The 26,121-nt window shown below is 30.8% G+C and overlaps 1 protein-coding gene and 1 long non-coding RNA gene across 2 annotated transcripts; both read right to left on the bottom strand.

The window, feature by feature from the left end:
- LOC109346347 (myb-related protein 340-like) lies at positions 2,405-4,200 on the bottom strand. Its single transcript, XM_019585855.1, has 3 exons — positions 3,850-4,200; positions 3,605-3,734; positions 2,405-3,356 (listed from the first exon to the last, which is right to left on the bottom strand). The coding sequence occupies exons 1-3, from the start codon at positions 3,998-4,000 to the stop codon at positions 2,714-2,716; spliced, it is 924 nt and encodes a 307-aa protein (XP_019441400.1). The 5' UTR covers positions 4,001-4,200; the 3' UTR covers positions 2,405-2,713.
- On the bottom strand, positions 24,895-25,890 carry LOC109344883. Its single transcript, XR_002107358.1, has 3 exons — positions 25,808-25,890; positions 25,623-25,702; positions 24,895-25,396 (listed from the first exon to the last, which is right to left on the bottom strand). It is a non-coding gene; the product is annotated as an uncharacterized LOC109344883 (long non-coding RNA).

Below are 26,121 nucleotides of genomic sequence, written 5' to 3'. Positions count from 1 at the left end.
GTTTTTTGTTTTGGATATTATATACAGTTTTTATGTATAATAAAGATGATGATTTGTTATTTCATTTTTTGAAATTGTACATTGTAACAATTGTGTTGCAATTAAAGACTTTGGATTGATCTCACTAAAGAAGAAAGAAAGAACAGTTGGAAATAGACATGTTTGAGATCACATTGCATGAAATTTCCATGTCACTCATCCATATTTGATCTATGTTATTAAGTATATTAATATGAAGATCATCGTGGTCGAGTCACACTTAAATGTGATGAAAGTTACGGTGGTTCCATAGTTGATATATGAAATGGACTGAATTGTATTAAGGAGAAGTCTAAATGTAAATAACATACAGATGCGCGCCTAAAGAACTTCTGATATAATTGTTTCAGGAAGATATTAAGCCCAAGTGAGAGATTGTTAGAAATTTATAATTTATAATTTAGGTGGACATCATATATTTGATACAATAATATCAGCTATTGATTTATTTTCGGGGTTACATTATAAGTGATCTAATTACTCACACCCCATTCTAAAAGCTGATAACAACATATATGTGCTTAATGATAGATACCCATAAGGTTAACCCATAGGGATAATGAGAATCCTATAAGTTAATGCATAAGGAAGGTTATTGTCCCAACACATCAAATCAAATTCAGTTTTCTCATCTCCCATCAGAGTGAAAATGCAAGTCCCAAAAGGAATCAATGATTTGGTTGAGGAATATATGTGTGAGAATCAAATGAGCACATCTAGGAATATGAATTCAGGTATGACACTGCGATCTTTGTTTCATTCATATATGTGTGAGAATTATGAATCAGGATTGGTATTTCACCAATCATAAAGAATTCTCAACATATTATCAAACATTCATTTGTATTGATTTTATATAATAATGTTAAGGCACGATCAATGTTTTGATTAGACTCTTAAATTTATATGTAATAGTTAACACTGGTATGAGACTCTTGAATTTATATCATTAGTTTTTTCTCGAGGTGAGATCATGTTTTTGTGCATCCCTACTATGATTGAGCTTGTTATTTCACTGTTCCAACGAATTTGAATTTCTTTAAATAAAAAAGGCAACAAACAACATGATACTAAATTAGCCGTTAACAGAAAATGAAAAAAAAAAAATCAACAATTACTTATCAAAAACCGATAAATAAATTTTTTATCAACTTAATTCTTACTGAATAATTCTTAAAAATATATTTGAACTTAAAAGCAGAAATATTAGCTCCTAATGCAGGATTCACTGTTATACCACATGCTTCAGACAATTTTTTTATTTTTCTGTAAAGTAGTTTATGAAGCGTTCAGCGTCCTGTGCCAGCTAATTGGTGATGAGCTAAGCTTACTTTTTCTATGAGAAAAGCAGGTTCTTTCTAAGAAGGAATTTCTGAATCCATAGAAAGCACTTTGATTGAAAAGTTCAAATTCCTAGTGACATTGAGCACATGCGAATAATATGTAGCTTAGCTAGAACATTTCTTAGTCAATTTCTTCATTTAGAAGCTGTGAGAAATGTGGTCACTCGTTGCAAAATAAAGTCCAAAGCACTGTTAATAGAAATGCTGCATGGAATGCAGTACGTGCTGCTACATTCCAATAAGTGAATTGTAACTTTTTATATTATTATTACATCTCCTTTTTTTCCATAATGAACATGATATGTAATACTTGGAATGGCCAATTTGATACATGTTAGGCAAGGTTAATAAGCTAACATCAACTATGCCCTAACTAGATTGAGAGTCCATAAAAGGCCGACTCAATATACTAAGCTTCATTTAATGTAGTTTTGGAAGAATAGATCTACACAACTTTATCCTGTAAATGTATATGTATTTTAATTATTTGAGCTTGTGACATTTTTTTTGGTCACTAAGGGCTCGTTTGTTAGTTGAATTATAGAGAGGGAAGAACGAAAATGAAAAACTTGGGTGCCATAAAATACACTTGTCATATAGCTTTGTAATCTTTCCTTTTATTTCCCTAAAAAATTTAACTCTCAAAGGGACCCATGGTTACTATGAAAGTTCAAAATCAATACTGACAAAATGTCTGTTCCTTATGATTGTAACTAGAAGACAAGGGAGTTGCTAGAGCGGTCATTGGGTGGGAATGGGTGGTCCAAAGTTGTCAGAGAAGACAATTTTCTGTTTTTTTACCAATTATTAATATAACTAAATTAATGAGTTTGGACAAAATCGTTACTCGTCAGTTTTGATTTAACCACTACGTATTTAGAGTTGCTATACTTGGAAATATATAGAGTTATAGCTTTCTTTACTATCTTTTGCAAGTATCACTTGATCATAAGATGTGACTCCACTTCTGTTTATTGTCACTTCTAACTCATTTGCGAGAAATTGACACATCCATAAATATAAAGAAAGATACATTATCTTAGCCAAAAATGCACTCATAAGAACCAAGATACATTATCTTAGTAACATTACAGTCTTTCCAACTTTAATAAATTTGAAACAGGGGACCATTTTATATCCTCTCCTTAATTTCAATTTAAATATGCTACTTTAATATGACTTATTACAAATAACCTTGCACTCAGTACCTACTAGTACTAATAATCTCTATCAATAAGACTGTTTTAGACCTTTAAAATTTTAATTATTAGGAATCAATATAGCCCAAGAATCTTAGATTGTTTTTTTTCCTGTTGTAACTGTCTACACTGTTACATAGCATTCATGTTCCATAAAGTATCACCAATGTTGTCTAAGATCCACTCATCATTCCCTTCAGCCTGAAAAGCAAACTCTGGAATATCATAACTCTCCATTACTTGAAGGGGTTCCATGTTCAGACCTTGCATGCCATAGTTGTTGGTATCAACATACCAATTATCCTGGATTGGATTGTTATAAACATTGTTCTCAAACATATTAGGAGGACATGTTGGTTGTTCTGAAATTTCAAGTAGCTGTGAAAATTGCAAGGAATCCAAGTTTAAGGAAGCATTGGTGTGGTTGGACATACTACTTAAATGATTTGCATTTGCAGCATCAATAAATAGCTCTTGTGGTGGAGTTGGTGAAGGAAGATAAGGAATATTGGAAGTGGTTGAGATTGAACTTGTTGAAGCTTCTGCTGAGTTACCAAAATTCATGTTTGTCATGGAAGAGTAAGAGCTGAGGAATGAGTCCTGTTCCATCTTTTGAAGCAATCTAGGCATCCAGAAACACTTCACTGCATCAATGAATCTCTTGCTACCAGACTCAATGTTAAGCTGGCGTGCCTGTTTTTGTACCCTTGTTCTCCAATAGTTCTTGATCTCATTGTCTGTTCTCCCCGGTAGATGCTGAGCAATTTTTGACCACCTAATAAAAAATTAACAGAAAAAACTCATTGTGGTGTGGTTTCAATACAAGACAAATTTAACAATGTTAGTTCAAGTGAGTAGAGTATGAGTCTTTTCGCGGATGAAATCTAATGTGACTTTCGACTTTCGAGAAATAAACAAGGTCAATTTTGAATAGACATAAATCTACTCTTCCGATACTACTAAGTGAAAATCTTATACATTGGGCTGCTTTTTTTAAACTCATTTTTGTGAATAGATTATTACCTATTACCCCACTTGGAGTGGAGTTCAAGGATCAGGAGTTGTTCTTGTGGAGTAAGATTCCCTCTCTTAATGTCAGGTTTCAAGTAATTCAGCCATCTGAGCCTGCAGCTTTTTCCACTCCTCTTCAATCCTGAAATGTTGGAAGTGGATTTGATATTAATATAAGATAAAAAATGAATATAGTGACAATGAAATTATTCCTCTAACTAATTATCTTAATTGTACTCACTACAAAGAATATGTACCTGCACTTTTGGCTAACATATTCCAACGACCTTCACCATGACAAGTAATATAGTGTATAAGTAAACTATCTTCTTCAAGGGTCCAAGGCCCTCTTCTCAATTCACTTTCTTCTTCATTAGAACCTAACTCTCTCTTTGTGCTTATAGACATAGCTGCAAGATAGCAACAAAATGCTACACAGAACACTGAAAGTGAAGGGAAGATAGACTCAAATATGATATGAAACAGAACAAAATTTAAGCTAACACTAGTAGCAAAAATTTAGAAATGAAAGCTCTAGTGAGTGTGTCTTAGTGTCTACATGCACATGCCTTTATATACTATTCCCTAAGGAATTTTGTTAAATGGGTTTGGTAGAGTAGAGCACAACAAGCTACATGTTAGCTCCAACTCCTAGAATAACCAATGTGTGATTGATTACCCTTTTCAAAATAGGTCCCACCCTTATTATTCCTAAATCATGCAAAACACCCTGAACAAAGACTTTATAACTAGCTCTTCACTTCCTACATTATCTCCCACTGAATATATAATCAAGTCACACTTATGCTCTTTAAACATATTCTTTCAGATTATATAATTGGTATTTTATGTTGGTAACAAATAATGAATTTGTCCATAGAGTTGAAACTCTGAACCAAAATTTGAGGATACCACCTAATACGGTGGTAATAGGATAGTGTCTATGACAGTGGTGGAAGAATTCTTTCGATAACAGTATGCCATATCGGTTGTTGTGACCGTGGACATGAGGGGAGAAATGAAAGAGTTGATAAATAGAAAAGACTCATAAAACTAATATTTTTAGGGTTTTGGTTCAAGTTGTGGTGTCTCTCTTCCCATACCTCATGACAGGTTCAATGTTCTGTATTGTGAACAGAATCAATTCTAACAAGTCACACATTCATATTCCGGAAATACAGAAACAAAGAAATTTCACAGTCGAACAACTAAATAAAAATGGAAGAATGGAACTCCACAATAATTGGAGGTTACCCAATCGCATTCTAGTTCAACACCTATATGGGACAACAATTGTTACTAAAGTGTATGACTGTGATTACTAACTATGTTGCTTATAAAAAAATGATTAGTAACTATGTTATTTTACAAATAGTCCATGAAATTATATTCATAATTAGAATTTTTGATTAACAGGCTTTGAAAATCAAGAATTCCCTCTACAGTGCTTATTTGAAGAGTTGACAGTGTGCATATATATATGTTGATTATAAAAAAATAGTTTTGGAAGAAATTGATTATACTCAAGGCACTTTTTGCTATTGGAATCGATTCTGGCCTGACAGAATCCAAAATCAACTTAATAAAGATTCTTTCCCGAGTATACAAACCCTACGTTGAGAAAATCTTCATAGACTGACATAATCCATTATATGTACATTCACAGCAAAAGGAACTAGAATCTTTCTATCATATTTGAACGTGGGGCATGATTTTGGTTCTGCTTCTTGTATTGTCTAGTCATTTGCTAGAATGGTTCTAGAAAAAAAGTTATCTAGCAACTAGCTTGAACTGGAAATTTAACCTTATAACGCATCTCCAATTAAATATGCCTCTGCTTATTAGAGTAAAAAATTTATGTTGGACAGTGTAAAAGTTGTATATATTTTTAGTGTATTATTCATCATTCATATTTAATCATACTTTTAAAACAAAGTAATATAAATTATAGATATTGCACTCATACACTTATACACATACAGAAGTAAAAGAAACCAAAATTCACATTATATTTTTATGATAATGATTCACGTCGCTAATTTTTTATATCACATCATGTTACCATATTTATTTTAAACATGTCCACGTGTAATTATATGATTCTATACAGTGATTGTATTTTATGTTTCTATGACACTTCTCTAGCATTGTCCTTTAGATTGGTGTCCAAATAAGTGGTCTTCATCACTTGCTTTTGTTTACCGCACTCGTTTTCCCAGCACAATAATGCTCTTTAGAAAAGAGTAATTTTAGCTTTTTTACTTTGCATAAGTATTTGCTTGTTAAGCAAGGTTGTCGTTGACAAGTGTATTGAGAGCATGGGAAAATTATATTGAAATTTTGAAAAACTAAGTTCACTAATTCTCAAAATATCAAGTATCATGCTGATGCTACCTCTTTTACTATCTTATTTAACGACTTTAGGATACTCATTAGCATTCCGATTAATTAATTGAACTAGGGAGAAAAGTTCTTTTTTCCTTTTGTTTTTGGTAATAAAAATGTTATTTTATTGTATATAAAATGATAAAAGTATCGCACCATATTGTTTTTGTTTTTTTTCATTACTTTGTGTCTCGGTATTAGAGAGGATTCCTAGTAATTAACTTTTATAGACCTACTAATAGCTGTGGCATGGGGAAAGCACTGTGCTGAATACCAGTCAAGATTTGAAAAGAATCAAAGTCTTTGTGTACTGTTTTTTAATACTATTTCCATATAAGAAACGTCTTTGACTGAACAAAAAAATTAAGTGAAAACAACATAAGAGTGTAAAAATACAATGCACTAGCTAGCTTATAGATCGGCAGTGAAGAAGCATCAAGCATTGCAGCAATTCAATGTTGGTAAGTAAGGACAGTTAATTAGTTGTCTGAGCCAGCTGCTTCATTGTTCTGATCTACTTCCTTTTTTTCATCAAAAGAAAAACTCTTACGTGCTTCCATGGAGATAAAATAGATACATAATCAGTGCATATATTGCTTCAATATGTCTTCAATGATGGTGATTTATCTTGACATTAATTCATAGATTAATTTATCCATGATAACAAATAAAGTCGATCTTCAATATGATATATAGATTATGATTAATCTTTAATAGTATATATTTAATATTATAATTATATGTTATTTTGACCAGATAGTTTACAAGTCTTTCAGGCTAAGATGACAATCTGAAATCCCTTATAGGAAGTCTTCATTAATCTTATATCAAGACTACCCAAAAATTATAATTCGATTCCAATATGAATCTGTATTAGTCCATTTCAAAATTTATCTTTTATTAACAAAGTTTTTTCATAAATATTAAATTGATTGAATTCTTAATATTATACTTAAGAATCTCAATTATTTATCTATTGTGACAATCTTGTTGGTAGATTTTTTTACCTGTCAAATTGTTAATGTATGCAACTGAATATATGTATTGTTAATGTAAGGATTTATAGTATATTATTCACTATATATTTGTATTATATTTTTGAATAGTTAATAATAATTAAATATAATTGATAGATAATATAATGATATAAATAAAACTTATATATTGTCTATGCATTTTTTTCATGTCAAAATCATTTATACAAAGGACAATAAATTTAAAATTTTCTTATAATAAAATACAACACTGCCAACATTACTCAAGGAAGTATGAACTCCCAATCATAGGAGAAATGATATACCGATGAGGAAAAATGTCACTTCAAATAAAGAATAGAGGAGAGGTTGCTTTTGTTTGAACATCATTACTCAATCAACTGTAGAGAGAGGAGATAGATGCTTTTGTAATTTTGTTACTTTCCTTGTTTCAGTTGTAAAAGGTACGCGTGTTGATGTGACTCACAAATAGTATCATCCACCATAATTAATATTCACTTTTGTCTGTATCAAATTATGTGCATACTAATCCACAATTACATACAAGTACTCAAAAGTAGAGAAGTGTATCAAAATAATTTATGCAACAGATCACAAAAAATATTACAAATAACTAATTTCACCTATAGTAACTATTTTTCATTTTTCTAATTTTTTTAAAATTAAATTGATATACAAAAATAAAATAAATATTTACTTCATATTTATATATTGGTGGGCTGGTGGCTTTCCGTCAGCTTCTCCTCATGCATTCTTTTCGTAATAGTTTACATGTGGAAATATAACACTATTAAATCTTTTAAATTTATAATGAAAAGCTTGTAAAGGTTGTAAGATGAAAAGTGTAGAAAGTATTGAAAAGTTCCATTGTGATATGTGGTATTAACGATCATGATTTGAAGTTTTCAAAGAAATTTCACAGTCGAACAACTAAATAAAAATGGAAGAATGGAACTCCACAATAATTGGAGGTTACCCAATCGCATTCTAGTTCAACACCTATATGGGACAACAATTGTTACTAAAGTGTATGACTGTGATTACTAACTATGTTGCTTATAAAAAAATGATTAGTAACTATGTTATTTTACAAATAGTCCATGAAATTATATTCATAATTAGAATTTTTGATTAACAGGCTTTGAAAATCAAGAATTCCCTCTACAGTGCTTATTTGAAGAGTTGACAGTGTGCATATATATATGTTGATTATAAAAAAATAGTTTTGGAAGAAATTGATTATACTCAAGGCACTTTTTGCTATTGGAATCGATTCTGGCCTGACAGAATCCAAAATCAACTTAATAAAGATTCTTTCCCGAGTATACAAACCCTACGTTGAGAAAATCTTCATAGACTGACATAATCCATTATATGTACATTCACAGCAAAAGGAACTAGAATCTTTCTATCATATTTGAACGTGGGGCATGATTTTGGTTCTGCTTCTTGTATTGTCTAGTCATTTGCTAGAATGGTTCTAGAAAAAAAGTTATCTAGCAACTAGCTTGAACTGGAAATTTAACCTTATAACGCATCTCCAATTAAATATGCCTCTGCTTATTAGAGTAAAAAATTTATGTTGGACAGTGTAAAAGTTGTATATATTTTTAGTGTATTATTCATCATTCATATTTAATCATACTTTTAAAACAAAGTAATATAAATTATAGATATTGCACTCATACACTTATACACATACAGAAGTAAAAGAAACCAAAATTCACATTATATTTTTATGATAATGATTCACGTCGCTAATTTTTTATATCACATCATGTTACCATATTTATTTTAAACATGTCCACGTGTAATTATATGATTCTATACAGTGATTGTATTTTATGTTTCTATGACACTTCTCTAGCATTGTCCTTTAGATTGGTGTCCAAATAAGTGGTCTTCATCACTTGCTTTTGTTTACCGCACTCGTTTTCCCAGCACAATAATGCTCTTTAGAAAAGAGTAATTTTAGCTTTTTTACTTTGCATAAGTATTTGCTTGTTAAGCAAGGTTGTCGTTGACAAGTGTATTGAGAGCATGGGAAAATTATATTGAAATTTTGAAAAACTAAGTTCACTAATTCTCAAAATATCAAGTATCATGCTGATGCTACCTCTTTTACTATCTTATTTAACGACTTTAGGATACTCATTAGCATTCCGATTAATTAATTGAACTAGGGAGAAAAGTTCTTTTTTCCTTTTGTTTTTGGTAATAAAAATGTTATTTTATTGTATATAAAATGATAAAAGTATCGCACCATATTGTTTTTGTTTTTTTTCATTACTTTGTGTCTCGGTATTAGAGAGGATTCCTAGTAATTAACTTTTATAGACCTACTAATAGCTGTGGCATGGGGAAAGCACTGTGCTGAATACCAGTCAAGATTTGAAAAGAATCAAAGTCTTTGTGTACTGTTTTTTAATACTATTTCCATATAAGAAACGTCTTTGACTGAACAAAAAAATTAAGTGAAAACAACATAAGAGTGTAAAAATACAATGCACTAGCTAGCTTATAGATCGGCAGTGAAGAAGCATCAAGCATTGCAGCAATTCAATGTTGGTAAGTAAGGACAGTTAATTAGTTGTCTGAGCCAGCTGCTTCATTGTTCTGATCTACTTCCTTTTTTTCATCAAAAGAAAAACTCTTACGTGCTTCCATGGAGATAAAATAGATACATAATCAGTGCATATATTGCTTCAATATGTCTTCAATGATGGTGATTTATCTTGACATTAATTCATAGATTAATTTATCCATGATAACAAATAAAGTCGATCTTCAATATGATATATAGATTATGATTAATCTTTAATAGTATATATTTAATATTATAATTATATGTTATTTTGACCAGATAGTTTACAAGTCTTTCAGGCTAAGATGACAATCTGAAATCCCTTATAGGAAGTCTTCATTAATCTTATATCAAGACTACCCAAAAATTATAATTCGATTCCAATATGAATCTGTATTAGTCCATTTCAAAATTTATCTTTTATTAACAAAGTTTTTTCATAAATATTAAATTGATTGAATTCTTAATATTATACTTAAGAATCTCAATTATTTATCTATTGTGACAATCTTGTTGGTAGATTTTTTTACCTGTCAAATTGTTAATGTATGCAACTGAATATATGTATTGTTAATGTAAGGATTTATAGTATATTATTCACTATATATTTGTATTATATTTTTGAATAGTTAATAATAATTAAATATAATTGATAGATAATATAATGATATAAATAAAACTTATATATTGTCTATGCATTTTTTTCATGTCAAAATCATTTATACAAAGGACAATAAATTTAAAATTTTCTTATAATAAAATACAACACTGCCAACATTACTCAAGGAAGTATGAACTCCCAATCATAGGAGAAATGATATACCGATGAGGAAAAATGTCACTTCAAATAAAGAATAGAGGAGAGGTTGCTTTTGTTTGAACATCATTACTCAATCAACTGTAGAGAGAGGAGATAGATGCTTTTGTAATTTTGTTACTTTCCTTGTTTCAGTTGTAAAAGGTACGCGTGTTGATGTGACTCACAAATAGTATCATCCACCATAATTAATATTCACTTTTGTCTGTATCAAATTATGTGCATACTAATCCACAATTACATACAAGTACTCAAAAGTAGAGAAGTGTATCAAAATAATTTATGCAACAGATCACAAAAAATATTACAAATAACTAATTTCACCTATAGTAACTATTTTTCATTTTTCTAATTTTTTTAAAATTAAATTGATATACAAAAATAAAATAAATATTTACTTCATATTTATATATTGGTGGGCTGGTGGCTTTCCGTCAGCTTCTCCTCATGCATTCTTTTCGTAATAGTTTACATGTGGAAATATAACACTATTAAATCTTTTAAATTTATAATGAAAAGCTTGTAAAGGTTGTAAGATGAAAAGTGTAGAAAGTATTGAAAAGTTCCATTGTGATATGTGGTATTAACGATCATGATTTGAAGTTTTTTTAATAAAAATATTTGATTTTCCTTATATTTTCACCTGAAAAACATGTTAGAAAACACTTATAAAATCTTCATACACTAGTTAATAAGCTTAATTGGGAAAAAAAGTTGGATTTAAGTTATTTAATTAACTCACTCATTTGGTTCGTTAGATTTAAAAAATTCAATAATTAAGATTGAGTATAACTAACGTAACTTAACTTTGATGTAAACGGATTCCTAAATGTTTATATATATAAACAAATAAGCTCAATATAAAAAAAAACTTCGTATTTTTTAAAGTTATTATGTTACCAAACACCTTTGTCACATCCTTACATATTACCAACTTGAAGCAGCAGCAATTTTTTTATATAAATAATCCGAACCCAACAACACCCCTTAATGTATGTAGGGTAACTAATTATTTATCATCCACCCAAAAATATTTTATATGCTATGCAAGGTAATAATCCCTTATTGTAACAAATGAAGTAGTAAGAAGCAACAAGTATAGAAGATTTTCATTGTTTACCATTTCAGTGGATATGCATCCTAAAAAGTTGTTACTGTAAATAATATTTATGCTTGGTATCTAACTTTAAATCTAAAAGAAGTTTTCTTTATTTGAAAAACAGAACATCTTTTTCCACATCTCCTACTTTGGACCACAGGATTTTTTGTTTCAATTTTTAGTAGCGTTCTTCCACAACAAAATCTTTTTCCATTTTCCCATATCAAATTAACTATTAAACAAATATTATTAATTTGTACCAACAACTTTATATACATTTTTAATTTATTGTACAATAATTTTTTTCACAATCCAAACAAGAATGATTATCTTAAAATCAATTTTCAGCAAACATACAAAAATATAAACCAAATCATATGCATATTAAAATTGATTTTTTGATGCAAAATTTGATTATCCATCATCATGATAATCTTATTTTTCATGTTACTAATTCATATTAAATTGATTATAACAACATATAATTGATTACTATGATAATCTTATTTTGCAAACAAACACACACTTAATCAACTAAATTTATTTGTTTGCCCAAAAGTTTTTGTCAAATCATATGATTTTGAGCTTATCACACACTTGTCCCACTCAATTAGAAAATAATATCTAATTAAAAAAAATATAAAAACATAAACTAACATTTTTAAATTATTTATTGAATTTTTTTAATCAACAATAAAATTTATTAATAGAAAAAAGAGATATTAGGAGACAAATGATACTCTTAATGATACAATTCTAATGGTGCATAACCCACTCCATAAAAAAAAGTAAGGACATGATTTTTTTTTGGGGATATTTGATATTCGTTCCACATGGTCACTCCAAAACAGAGCACGCACACACTTAAGTATAAAATTTCAACTCCTACTTTTTTCTGCTTCCAACTAGTTTGATAAACAAAATCAAAGCCTCCACCTTTATCTTCAAAAATCACCCCTGATAGTGTCCGAGTCCTTATTCAATTATGGAAATACTAGTTGAGTTTTTAACCTTGTAAAAAGAAAAGGTTCAGAAGCTTTATGGCAAATATTTTGTTTTAATTAAGGAAGCTGTTTTACATAATAATTTATATGTTGATCTCACTTGTGATCATTGATCAGAACTTGTTATATTATATTATAACCTATAACTAAAGCAAGAGCAAAGGGTAAACAATTAAGGGTTATTGTCCCTCACATGCACATACATATACATGACACAAAATACGCCTTAAAGGAACAGCATTTGTGCGAAAGGAAAATCCATGACATGTAACACATGATATAATTTTTATTTAGTAAGAGAATATTTGTTGGTGCTGAAGTAAGAGAACATTTGCGATAACGAATCCTATACGGATTTGCTGCATGTCTCCAACTTTGTTAGCTATTAATTAACGTCTTACTTCATAAAATTGCACTGAATAAAGTGACTAAAATGAACTTTTAATTGTAATTTAAGTCCCTTACCTTTTATTATTTAATAATTATAGTCCCTATGTTTTATTTTGATAATTTCTAGTCCTTTAAATTTGCAATTTGTGCACAATTAGTTCATAGATATATTCATTTGTTAGTTAAATATACAATCATGTATATTATAGTACATTCTTGACCAATATATACTATAGTAAATTCCTTTTATGCAAGTCTGAAATCTATAACCGATATATATATATATATATATATTATAGTTAAGTCCTTTTTATACCAAACAATGTTAGGAGGATACAAATTCGGAACTTAAATCATACAAGATATATTAAACACAATAACAACTCTCAATATGACCAAGGACAATATTACAAAGTAGAACTCTTAAAACAGGCACTAGTATATTCGAATTCAACCCACAATTCACACCTTCCTTGAAGATTACCTGTTTTGACAACTGAGAGTGTGTTGAAAAAACAAATATAATGATATATAATGCTGCAAAGTTCAATAATAAAACAAGATAGTGCAGCGAATTGGATGAAGTTAGATTAGAGGTTTATAAGGCTGTTATGATATTCTATAGCATGCCATGCAATGCCACCCCAATCGTTAATAGCATGCAAGAGATTTAAGGAACTCTTAGAGTCTCAAATTTTGCAAGGCCTGGTAGAGAAATAGATCATAAAAGACATAATGCCAATGAACTTGGCAGCCAATAATGTCATAATTAAGATATATCAATTTGAATAACATTAAAGCAATTAAGAGTTTAAGTCAAAATAAAATATGCTAAGAAATTATACCTTCTCCATCATTTAATACATGTATCTTCCACTGTCTATTGAAGTAAGAAAATGCAGATTCATGTTCAACACACCATCATCAATTCATCATTAGTTATTAGTTATGAGGTAAATATTTTGAAAAATGTATCAGTATCAATGTTACTCGCAATTAGTGGCAATGCCCTGCTTCTTCCACTTGAATTCTCTTCCTTAATCTCAATGTGCAGCAATGACAATGTAAGCTTTGAATGAGAATGAGAAATACATTGCAGTAGAAAATTTAGCTAAGGGTGTAGTAGACTTCATATATGCACATAATAGTGTTACAGGGTATTTTTATTTTTATGATATAAAAAGTAATGAATACATTGCAGATAAATCCTAATCAATGAGCATGATCAGTCACCATATATTTTCTAGGGAGCTCTTCTCAATCAAGGGTTATTAGGATAGTTCCCAAAACACAATAATCCATGGTCCCATATGAGTTAGAGTAACATCATGTTGCAAGACGCCATTGAACCCGAAAGTTTTTTTATAAGCAAAGATTGTATTAAAGCACACTAAAAAGTTAACATCCCAATTTACTATTACCAAGGTAAAAGTTTTAATATATTTACCACAAACTTCTCCACAGTGATCAAAAGCTTCACTCAAGAAAACCCAAAATAATCAAAAGCACAGCTTCCACTCACCAAAATAATCAAAAGCTTCACTCAACCTAATTTTTTTTCCAAGCATGCCAATATCCAATTTCACATAAAGTTCCCCAATACACCACAGCTTCTACCTAAGCAAAGATGTCCTTACTCTAGTAAGGACTTTAGCTATATTCAAACTATAAATTTGATCTAGGTTAAATCTTAGACTTGGCTTTATTATAGTAGTGATGTTAATTGTATTAATTTTGCTAATTGTAATAGTAACCCCTGGTCCTCTATCCAACATCTTTCTAGCGGTAATTGTTAGTGATTGTATACTTGTTGTATATGGGTTGACATCCTTTATATCTGTTTAATTAATCTCTGCGTATAAAAAAAGGCTACAAATAACATTAAATCATGCGTCAATATATACCAACTCACAAAAATATACATCAATATGGTCAAGAACAACCATAAAAATGTTTTCCAATATGTACTTCCGAGTTAGGAGTATAAATAACATTAACATCAATATATACAAATACAAATATGTTAAAGTATTCAATTACAACCATTAAGTCATCAAAGTAAATAATTTGAAGCATAAATACCTTCATTTATCAAGACCACCAAGAAAATTGTAGTAAAGTGCCTTAGGCTACAGCACAAAACACGTATTTTGTGCTTCTTAAGGGACATCTCCATCCTCGGTACTTGCTGCTTAGGCATAACTTGTGAGTTGTTACCGTGGATGTCTTCACAATAGTGGATAGCAAGAGATTAGTGCCTTGGATATTAGAGAGAGGTGAGAGCTTCAGTTGTACCGTACAAAACAATGATAGTATGTATTGGTCTTATGATATTAATTCTTGTAAATGATATTTACTAGGAGAAACAGTTATATATCCTAAAAGAAATGAGTTCCTTACTAAAAAGTGGTGATACATTTGATTATATAAAAAACAAAGATACTAAAAAAAACATGGTGGAGAGTGCTCAAATTTGTTAATAAAGCTTCAATCCCAAATAAACACCTAGACAAATCCACCACTATCATCATCATTACCAGCTCGATTATCACAACCACCACCCTGACATTTCCACCACAACCACTTTCTAATGATCACCATCATCACCTCCTCTACCTCTATCACTATCACTACCACTACCACTATGACCACAATCACCGCCATCTCATGACTACCACTACCACTATCAAATGACGACCACCCTGACCGTTGTCTCCACCATCTCATGATGACTATTACCAGCATCACGGCTGCCACCTGATGACAACCAGCATCACCACAATTTCCCCTATCATTACTCTTATTACTACCTCGGCCACCACCACTCTCTCATGACCATCACTGTTATTACCACATTTACCACCCCGAGCACCATGACCTCCTACTCTCATAACCACCACAATCTCAACCATTGCCCCAATTACAAGTAGTATCACCCTAGTCATTATTATAATCATTGTCGACACCTCTACCACTCCAACTATCATCATCACCAACCTAGTAATTAAAAGTTTGACAGTAATTTCTGAAAACCGAAAATAACAAAAGTTTGAATTTAAATTAAAAAAACTAGAAACTAGTCTTTGGTTTTAAAAAATTTACAAATCGAAACTAAAAACCACCGGAAACAAAGTGTTAATTTTTTGGGCACAAATTATAATTCACGGATAAATATGTTACCATAATAAAAATCTGAACTATGCAATCAAATATTGAGATTGTCCAGATGGAGAAACATAAGCTAGTAACCATTACGCAATCTATGAGCCATTATCTTGTTCGCTAATAGTAGATTATAATCGTATAATCGTACACTCAAGTCAAGTATTCCTCTGGGACCCTAATTGCTAATAATATTTATTTTTCCGGTTAAAAAAAGAAAAAGTAGATTGTTTTGGTATGGACCTTTCTAGACCCGTTGGCAAAAATTAAAGATATTTATACAAGAAAAGAAAAACCTAACCAAAACAACTCCACAGGAAGTTATAGCTCGTGTGTGTATAATTGAAAAGTGAAAGGGAAAAAGGTTTACCTGTCAAACCGATAGAAATAAATCTACGGGAAGCATGCTTGGCCATGTATCACACGATCTTACGATGGCAAAAGTAGACTTTCAAGTCATGAAACTAAGCATGAGATAAACATGGATGAATTAGATTGTGTCAGAAAGTGATAAAATATTGATGCACACTTTCTAGAAGCTTCCACACTTGTGTAGAAACAAGTAATGATAATTGTATCATAATATCTAGAATTATCATCAGTCGAGAGGTTGAAGTTGATGAAAGCGCCGCTTGGAACTAGAATAAAGGCAAGATTGAGAGACATAACATCTCCATACCAACACAACAACCACAAGTAACTGGGAAAGTAGAAGAAGCAATAGAAGATCCAGGTACGCCAATTACACTCCCACATGAACAATCTTCACCAGAATCTTCTCCGAGACGAGTAAGATCCTTAGTAGATATATATGAGACATGCAACTTGGCCATAGTTGAACCTGGAAGCTTTGAAGAAGCATCAAGGCAAGAAGTATGGGTCAAGGCAATAGAAGAAGAGATAAATATGATCGAGAAAAAAAACATGTGGGAGCTAGTAGATTGTCCAAAAGATAAAGACATCATTGGAGTAAATTGGGTCTATAAAACAAAGCTCAATCCTGATGGCACTATACAGAAGCACAAGGCGAGATTAGTAGCCAAAGGCTACTCTCAACAACCAGGATTCGACTATAATGAGACATTTGCTCCAGTTGCTCGTCTAGATACTATAAGAGCTCTAATAGCTTTTGCAACATAAAGAGGATGGAGCATTTACCAGCTAGATGTCAAGTCTGCATTTCTCAATGGAGTACTTCAAGAAGAGATCTATGTAGAGCAGTTAGAAGGGTTCATGAGCAAGGGCAACGAAAACAAAGTGCTACGATTGAAGAAGGCTCTATATGGCTTGAAGCAAGCTCCTCGAGCATGGTATAGTATAATTGACCAGTACTTCGTCGATAAAGGATTCCGAAGGAGTAAGAGTGAGCCTACACTATACATTAAGTCTCAAGGTCAGTATGATACTTTAATAGTGTCCTTGTACGTAGATGATCTTATATACACTGGAAACAATATAAAGATGATAATAGAGTTTAAAAAAGACATGATGAAGACATTCGAGATGACAGACCTAGACTTAATGTACTACTTCCTTGGAATTGAGGTAAATGAAAGAAAAAAAGGTATATTCATCTCACAAAAGAAATACATAGAAGAACTACTAAAGAAGTTCAAGATGTGTGAGTGCAAACCAGTTGCTACTCCGCTCGTGACTAATGAGAAGCTACAGAAGGACGATGGATCTCCACAGGCAGATGCATCTCTCTATAGGAGTTTGAGCGGGAGTCTTCTATATCTCACTGCCACTCGACCATATATCATGTATGCTACAAGTCTTCTATCAAGATTCATACAAAGCCCAAGTCAAATCCACTTTGGAGTTGGAAAAAGGATTCTTAGTTACTTACAAGGAACAAAAGAATTCAGTATATGTATAAGACCAACACCAACTCAACATTGCACGGCTACACTGATAGTGATTGGGCAGTTTCGGTGGATGATATGAAGAGCACATCAGGCTATACCTTCTCACTTGGATCAGGAGTATTCTCTTCGGCATCAAAGAAGCAAGCAATCATTGCACAATCAACAACAGAAGCTGAGTACGTAGCATCTGCAGGGACGACTAACCAAGCTATATGGCTTAGACGAATACTCAATGATATGGGAGATCAAGAGACGGAGCCAATGACAATCTATTGTGGCAAGAAATCGGCAATAATGATAGCAAAGAATCCAGTCCATCACAGTAGGACAAAACATATCGCAATTAAATACCATGTTGTCATAGAAGCAGGTGAGAATAAAGAAATAAAGCTCGAGTATTGCAAGACCGAAGATCAAATTGTTGACATATTCACTAAGGCATTACCAAGGCCAAAGTTTGAGCAACTACGATCAATGCTAGAAGTTACAAAAATGTGCATCAAGGAGGAGTGATAAAATATTGATGCACACTTTCTAGAAGCTTCCACACTTGTGTAGAAACAAGTAGTGATGATTGTACCATAATATCTAGAATTATCCTAAGCTTCTAGTATATTCTATTATAGGCATTTAGTATTATAATTAAAGAAGTATCTAGAAATCTTAAGAAAAATGTATATTAGATACTTATGGAACTATCTAGAAATTCATAAGTGTTGTAGAAAGCCTGTAAATAAGCACTCACCCTTCACTTGTGAAGCATCCAAAAATAAGAAGCAAATCATTCTAAGTTGTATATCTCCAAAGCTTCTCCACTTCTATTTTCACTACTATAATTTTCATTTCTAAAATAATATCAGAAAGAAATGCTTCCTATTTTTTTGGGTATAGTAATCTTAAGTCATATTAAGAATGTTTGTATTTAAGTTATTGAATTGAGTTAGCACCTTTTAATATAATTTTGTTTCCTAAAAATATACCCAAAAAAGAATGAAGTTGTCTTAGTAAACGTCTTAAAATATTGTTTAAAAATTTAGAAATAATGAAAATTAGTCTTTAAATAAACTGATAAATTTATTTTCAACTAAATTCATCTAATATTAATAATTAAATTATATTTTTGTATATATTTTATATTAAATTTCATGTATTATAATAAAAATTATATTTAATCTCATTCATTTTTTTAACTCCAACATACATATGAGTGAAACTTAAAAGTTATCTAAGATTCATCTTTTTCTCTCCACTTTCACTTACACATTTCGGATTTAAAAAAAATGAAATTGAATTTAACTTAATTTGAGTGTAAATGGATCCCTCCTCTAATATGAGTAAAAGAAAAAGTATATGCACTAATAAAGTATAAAATTTATACATTTTCATTATATTATTCACCATTTATATTTAATTATCATTAAATATTCAAAAAAAAATAATAAATAATATATAGGAACATTCAATATTCTCCAGCAAAACAATTACTCTAACCTATCTTGTAACTTGGCCAATAACTCCATAAAAGGTTTGAACGAATATTCAATATATATAGTCTCTCCTTGTTTCTCCCATTCCACTATTTATTACCTGAGACTATTTCATCTCTTTCCCTGTAAAGTCACTTTCTCTCCCATTCTCAGTTTCACGTTTTCACATCAAAACCCAAACATGCAAATTCCTTTCATTCCCATGCTCAACCATCTTCAGAATCAAAACCCATTATTTCTCTCTCACATTCAATTAATTGCTTTCAACTCCTTCAAATGGAGTGCTCTCGTTCTCGCCTTACTCGCCACCGTTCGCGTTATCATCACATTCCGACGAAACACAACTTCCATCGCCTTAACCAGTATCAATGACGACGATGATTATGATTTCAGCGACGGTGACGAAAATAGCGAGAATGACAATAAGACGATGTCGTCTTCAGAGTTGGAAGACAACGAAGAAGATGGCACAGGTAAAGACATAAGAAGAAAAGGTGAATATTTTCGATTCGGAGGTGAAACTGGTGCTGAAAGCTTCTTACGACGTCGCAGCATTGGCCATTTTTTATCGCTCTCAGAAATCGATAATATAAGGTTAGGGTTTGGGTTCGATGATTCCGAGGAAAAAAGTGTTGTTTCTATTTATAACCAGGAACAAATGATCCACCCTATTAGAAAGACCACCACGATGGCGATGTCGAACACCATGCCGGCGGTGGTTGTTTCCGCCGGAGAAAACTTGTCAGGTGTGAGTATTTGGGACACGCGGCTTCGGCGACGTATGCCGGCTGTAATTGCTGACTGGGGCGCCGCCGTGCCGGTGGAGTTGAATCCGGCAGAGTACACAATGTTTACGTCAGATGACGGCCGTTACTGCTTGACAGTTGGCGACATCAGCCATGTCAGATTGCCGTTTCAAAATGTAACGGAATCTTACATGAATCCGTGGTGGCCAAATTCCTTTATCTTCAAACTTCAATAAGGAAGATAATGAAAGGAATAATAAGGCACGCAGAAACTCGAGAGAGAGAGGTTTGTAAATAATATATTTGTAATTTGTAATTATGAATATAATATAATTAATTGGAAATTTGTTTCTTTTCTTTTAATTTCAGAAAAACCATTAATTTCCTTCCTTTATACATGCGGCTTTTTTAATTTAAATTGTAAAAAGAATTATACTTTTAAAACTCTTTTTCCTCCATAAAATGCAAAAAAAAAACTAGATTTTCACTGAGATCACTCATTCTTGTTTATTTAGTTTGAGTTCAAACACGTGATTACAATGGCTAAGGAATTCTTTATCCTTGTTATTCTTGTTGTTATAACTAACCAATTCTTTAAAGTTCCACTCGTTATTTAATAAATTTGGTCCACGAACTACAAAATGAAACTTTAAATAAAGATGGTTTGTAAATTACACTGACACCTTTGAGAGTTTTAGTGAAATTACATAAACCATTTTTCGCTTTTCTACATCTACACAGACCTCCCTTAGTTTTTTAACTTTCTTTTATTACATTGATCACCTCTGCATAAGAAATCAGTGTAATCTTTTAAACAAAGAATGTGAATGTGATAAATGCAATTAAGTTAAACAAAACATGATATATTGTGGAGACAAGTCCAAATAATATGAGTCAATATTTCTTTATTATTTTTGGTTCGTTACACTATATTATAAGAGCGATTTAAACAATATTTCTTTAGAATTTTTGATGCATGTTGTAACAAAAAATAATAAAGATACATTGATTTGTATATTATTTACTACACAATATATCATGTTTTGTTTAACTTATTGTTTAACTTAATTGCATTTATCACATTTTTTGTTTAAAATATTACACTTATTTCTTATGCAGGGGTGACCAGTGTAATGAAAGTATAAAAACTAGGGGAAGTTTGTGTAGGGGTAAAAAAGTGAAGGGTGATTTATGTAATTTCACTAAAACTCAGAGGTGTCAGTGTAATTTACTCTCAAATAAATAACTTCAATTTAGGTCAAATATATTTTGATTTTGGCTTGCTTTCATTTGATTGAAGATATATAAGTGAGTTAGTGAGAATAAATCATTATGTGTACAATTATATATGAATAGTTAGGATTAAAACTTACTTTGTTGTTACATAATAAATTATAAAATTTATTTTCATTCATATTTTAATTTTGACTATTAAAATAACATTCAATCACTTTTATTAATTATTCTAATTTCTCATAATTACTATTATTCTTATATTACAATAGTAATCACTTTCTATATCTATACTATATATAAAGGCAAAACATGGTGTAACTTCCACCATGGTGTGATTTCTATTTCCTATTTTGCCCTTCACATTATTTAATTTTTACAAAAAGACCATATAATCATAAATAAATATCATCAACACATTAATTAATTATATCTTTCACATTAAATTGAACATTATCATAAATACATAAAAATTATAACAAATACATTCTAATTCTAAAAATAAAATATATAAAAATTGAATACGTAGTTCCATATAATATTGTCCGGCAGACACGAAGTGCCTGTACACACTAGTTAAAATAAAGCTTTTTCTTTCAATAGAATATTATTATATTGTTACTTTATATAGAAATCTATACTATATATAAAGGCAAAACATGGTGTAACTTCCACCATTGTGTAATTTCTATTTCCTATTTTGCCCTTCACATTATTTAATTTTTACAAAAAGACCATATAATCATAAATAAATATCATCAACACATTAATTAATTATATCTTTCACATTAAATTGAACATTATCATAAATACATAAAAATTATAACAAATACATTCTAATTCTAAAAATAAAATATATAAAAATTGAATACGTAGTTCCATATAATATTGACCGGCAGGCACGAAGTGCCTGTACACACTAGTATATATAAATATAACAAATCTTTTAAGTGATAACTACATTTATAATTAAAGCTCACAAACATTATATATATGATTAATAAACAATGTTGTGAAACATATCAAATCGGAAGATGTTATATATTAGGTTTAACTAGTTTAAAAGGTTAAACCGTTCAATTAGACCGGATGAATTCATATATAATTTTTCATTTTCATCTGTAAATATATAGTTATGTAAATATAAAATTGTATATAATTAATAATTACGTATAATTATATTAAAATAACATATATCCATCTTTTTTGAACCGGATTAAAACAAAACAATAGACTAGTGTTATATTTTTTTAAAATTTTAAGTGAATCATTCGATTCACTTCCTGAGTTATTCTAGTTCAACCGGGTTTAACAGGGTTGGACTGGAATTTTTCCGGTTCAAAATGGTCAAACTCCTCTATCAGTTAAAACTATAAGCCAGAGTCGTTTTAAAGTCCGGTAAGCGATCAAACTAGTCGAACCATCTAGTCTGGTTTGATTATCACAAGAATGCTAATAACTATCCGTATACCTTTAAATTTATGATGATAAGTGGTATTACTTTAAATTCGTTAACTCCATTGATATTCTCCCTTAACTTTAAATAAACTAAATTTGAGTTGAAAAAAATAGTTTGTATTTAATTTAACTCAAATTCCATTCAAACTAACTTTTAATGATTGAACTCAATCAACTCAGACTAATTTTTATCCTAATTGTTCTTGTCCTAATCTTTATTATGGGGAATATTATTTTCTTACCCCCGATTTCTCCGTCCATAGGTAAAGGTTTTCACAAGTTTCTAAAATAGCAAGATGTAATTTAAATTCAATAAAATCAAGAAAAGAAATACATATAAAACTAAAAAAATGGCTTCAATATACTCCTTCCCACTACAGTAAAACTTCCTGTCAGCCACGGTTGCAACCGTGGCTAAAGTGGAAAAACACCGTAGCTAGATTGAGTGACCACACTTACTGTTGTTGTGGCAAGGAATGGCGTTGCTAAAAATTAACCACGGTTATTATGTTATTTCGCTACACTTCTGTGAAATGTGGTAACATTTATTTAGTCACAGTCTCTTTAATTCAGCTACATTCGAACCGTGGCTAAGTTGCTGATTTTGCCACACTACAACCGTGGCTAAGTTGCTTATATTTTCACAATCCATCTGTGGCTAATTAAATTTATTTAAAGTTACTTTCGTACATACTCCTCTCATGATCCCAATGTGTAATTGTCTTACAATCTTTATTTTCAATAATATATTGGTAAATTTATAATAAAATTAAATATTTGCTAGCTAATAATAATAGTAGTAAGTGTTATACCATTAGAAAATTGAATCTTATACAATTACCAAATGTTTAACATTCAAAAATCCTTATAAAAAACAAAACTTGGTCTCTTCATACCCTGATAGTTTTACTTCTAAAGTTTGTACATATTTCTTCAAGTCTTCAACATGTTGACTAGAGCCACTAGAATTCAAAAAACCAGTAAAATGTCTAGACGTTCCAAAAACACTGGAGGGACAAATACCAGTGCCCAAACCATGCACTCGACCTGAATGTTCAGCTCCATATGCTTTTCCAATTGCATCATTAGGATGAGCAAATACCTTTGATGAAATACCTAAAGTACTGACATTTTCTTGATCTTGAGGTAAATGCTCTGATATTTTATCCTATTAAATAACAAGAAATTAATAATTTATATAATGGCAAATTGCAAATTGCATGGCAGTAACCTATAATGGAAAATTGCATCAATAGAATCAGAAAGGACAAAATGATATTATGCATTTGCCTACCTAACTAACGGCATACCATTATCCATTTCACAACTTAGGAAATGGTTCTAAAAATGATACACTTTTTAGGACATATGTAACACATCATGTATGAAAAGACTTTAAATTACTTATAGCTAGAGTTTTTCCTTCTTCGCTTACATAACTTCCATCCTTCTTCAATAAAGTTGACAAAACAACCTTACCACGACATACAGGTCTTTGCAATTTTAGCTCCTAACACAATCAATGAAATATATATATTAAGACATAAGTTTTTACATTCACAAAACTTCATTCTTTATAATAATACAATTACCTAGGACAACTTACCATTTGACGACCTCTCCTTGCATTGCTCATTCTACCACCGACATGGGAAACTTTAAGATTCTTGGGACTTCTAGTGTTTGCCAAACTTTGTAGTGTATATCTTGAATGAAAGTGGGTAACTCGGCTAATTTGCAAACTAGAATAAGAAAATCTGTATTTGCCTCTTCCACCAACCTCCAAGTACCACAATTTTCATGCTTCCACCTAATGGGTGAAGAGTTCCTTCAAAGTTGCATAAAAAATAGAATATCAAATAAGATTAATGTTCAACAACATGCTAATAATCGAGCCACTCCGCAATAAAGTTTAAACAAGGCTTATATAATCAATCTCCCTAGTACCTAACTGGAGAACTAGGATGAAACAACTATTTAAAATCACTTTCAACAAAATAGAACAAATGATGAATAAGAATTACGAAACAAAATTTCACATATCACTGTTATGTAAAGATGAGAATATTTATTACCTTTATTTTGTTAATGGGGATGGTGGGTAGTTTCGAGACTGTCCCATCGTGAACATGCTTAACATTATTATTCTCGAAAGAAGCTCCATCTTTGTGTGCATTGGCTGGAGTGAAAGGACCAAAGTGGTAGTTGCTTGAACTCTGTTTTGTGCATATTCTCAGAGCAGAGTTCAAACTACTTCTCACAATACAATGCTTAACTCTATTTTGAACTTTCTAGTACTTCTAGCAACGTAACTGTTATAGTTCTAAAGCATACAAAATAATATTATAGTTCTTACAATCTTACCCTAAAATTTGCCTCTGCCCAAGCTTTATGAAAATCCCTGGCTGACATCATACTCAATTTGATGCCCACATATAAAGTACCACAAGTATGATTCTAATAATAATAACAAAGTGTTTAAATATGGACTCACGAGGGTACTTGGTGAGAAGCTTTTTGACCTTCTTGTAACATTTCTCACATTCAAGATCAACCTTAAGCTTCATGGTGGTCACCTAAAATGAATAGCATTATTTGGGTATGTTACAAAATTTCAAGCAGTAAAAGCTAACATAAAATTAAAAACATTCAACCGAAACTTTTGAACTTTACAATGTTTTAATTTCTATTTTTTCGCACAATAATTTGATCATAACAAGTAACAACCAATAAATTATAGATTCTGAATGGAACACATGCAAGACATAAGAGAGTGTAAATAAGGTTATTAATCTTACTCACAAGTACTCAAAATCGCAGATTTGAAACGAGCCAAAGTTTTGGACTTGAATCGTGGCTTGTTGTTGAGTAGCGTTGAGTTACTAATATGAAATTAGGGATTGAGAGAGAAGAAATTAGAGATGTGAAAATTAGAAACAAAATGATAAAATTGAAAAAACAAACTGCAAAAGGAGATTTATAATTACCTTGAAGGATCTAATGTTTACAAGGCTGACGAACAACATGAAGGACCATCCCATTTCTATCACACAATGTTGGAAAATCCCAAAAGCTGAAACATTAACATTCTCCTCTATCAAGACCAGCTTTGTCACAAATGGGATAACAATTAGCGGTCAGGCTTTGAACATTTAGTAAAATTAAATGAGTATATATACAATACACATAGAATCAATTAGTCATAAGAAACAACTAATTTATGCATCAACAATCATGAGTCATGTGGAACTCTTTCTCAAGAGAGCAATTCTAGTTTAAAAGCATTGATATACAACTACTT

The sequence above is a fragment of the Lupinus angustifolius genome, chromosome LG04 (assembly GCF_001865875.1).
Source record: "Lupinus angustifolius cultivar Tanjil chromosome LG04, LupAngTanjil_v1.0, whole genome shotgun sequence".
Taxonomy (NCBI): Eukaryota; Viridiplantae; Streptophyta; class Magnoliopsida; order Fabales; family Fabaceae; genus Lupinus; species Lupinus angustifolius.
The sequence above is the reverse complement of the archived record's forward strand: the minus strand, read 5'-3'. Positions and strand labels throughout refer to the sequence as shown.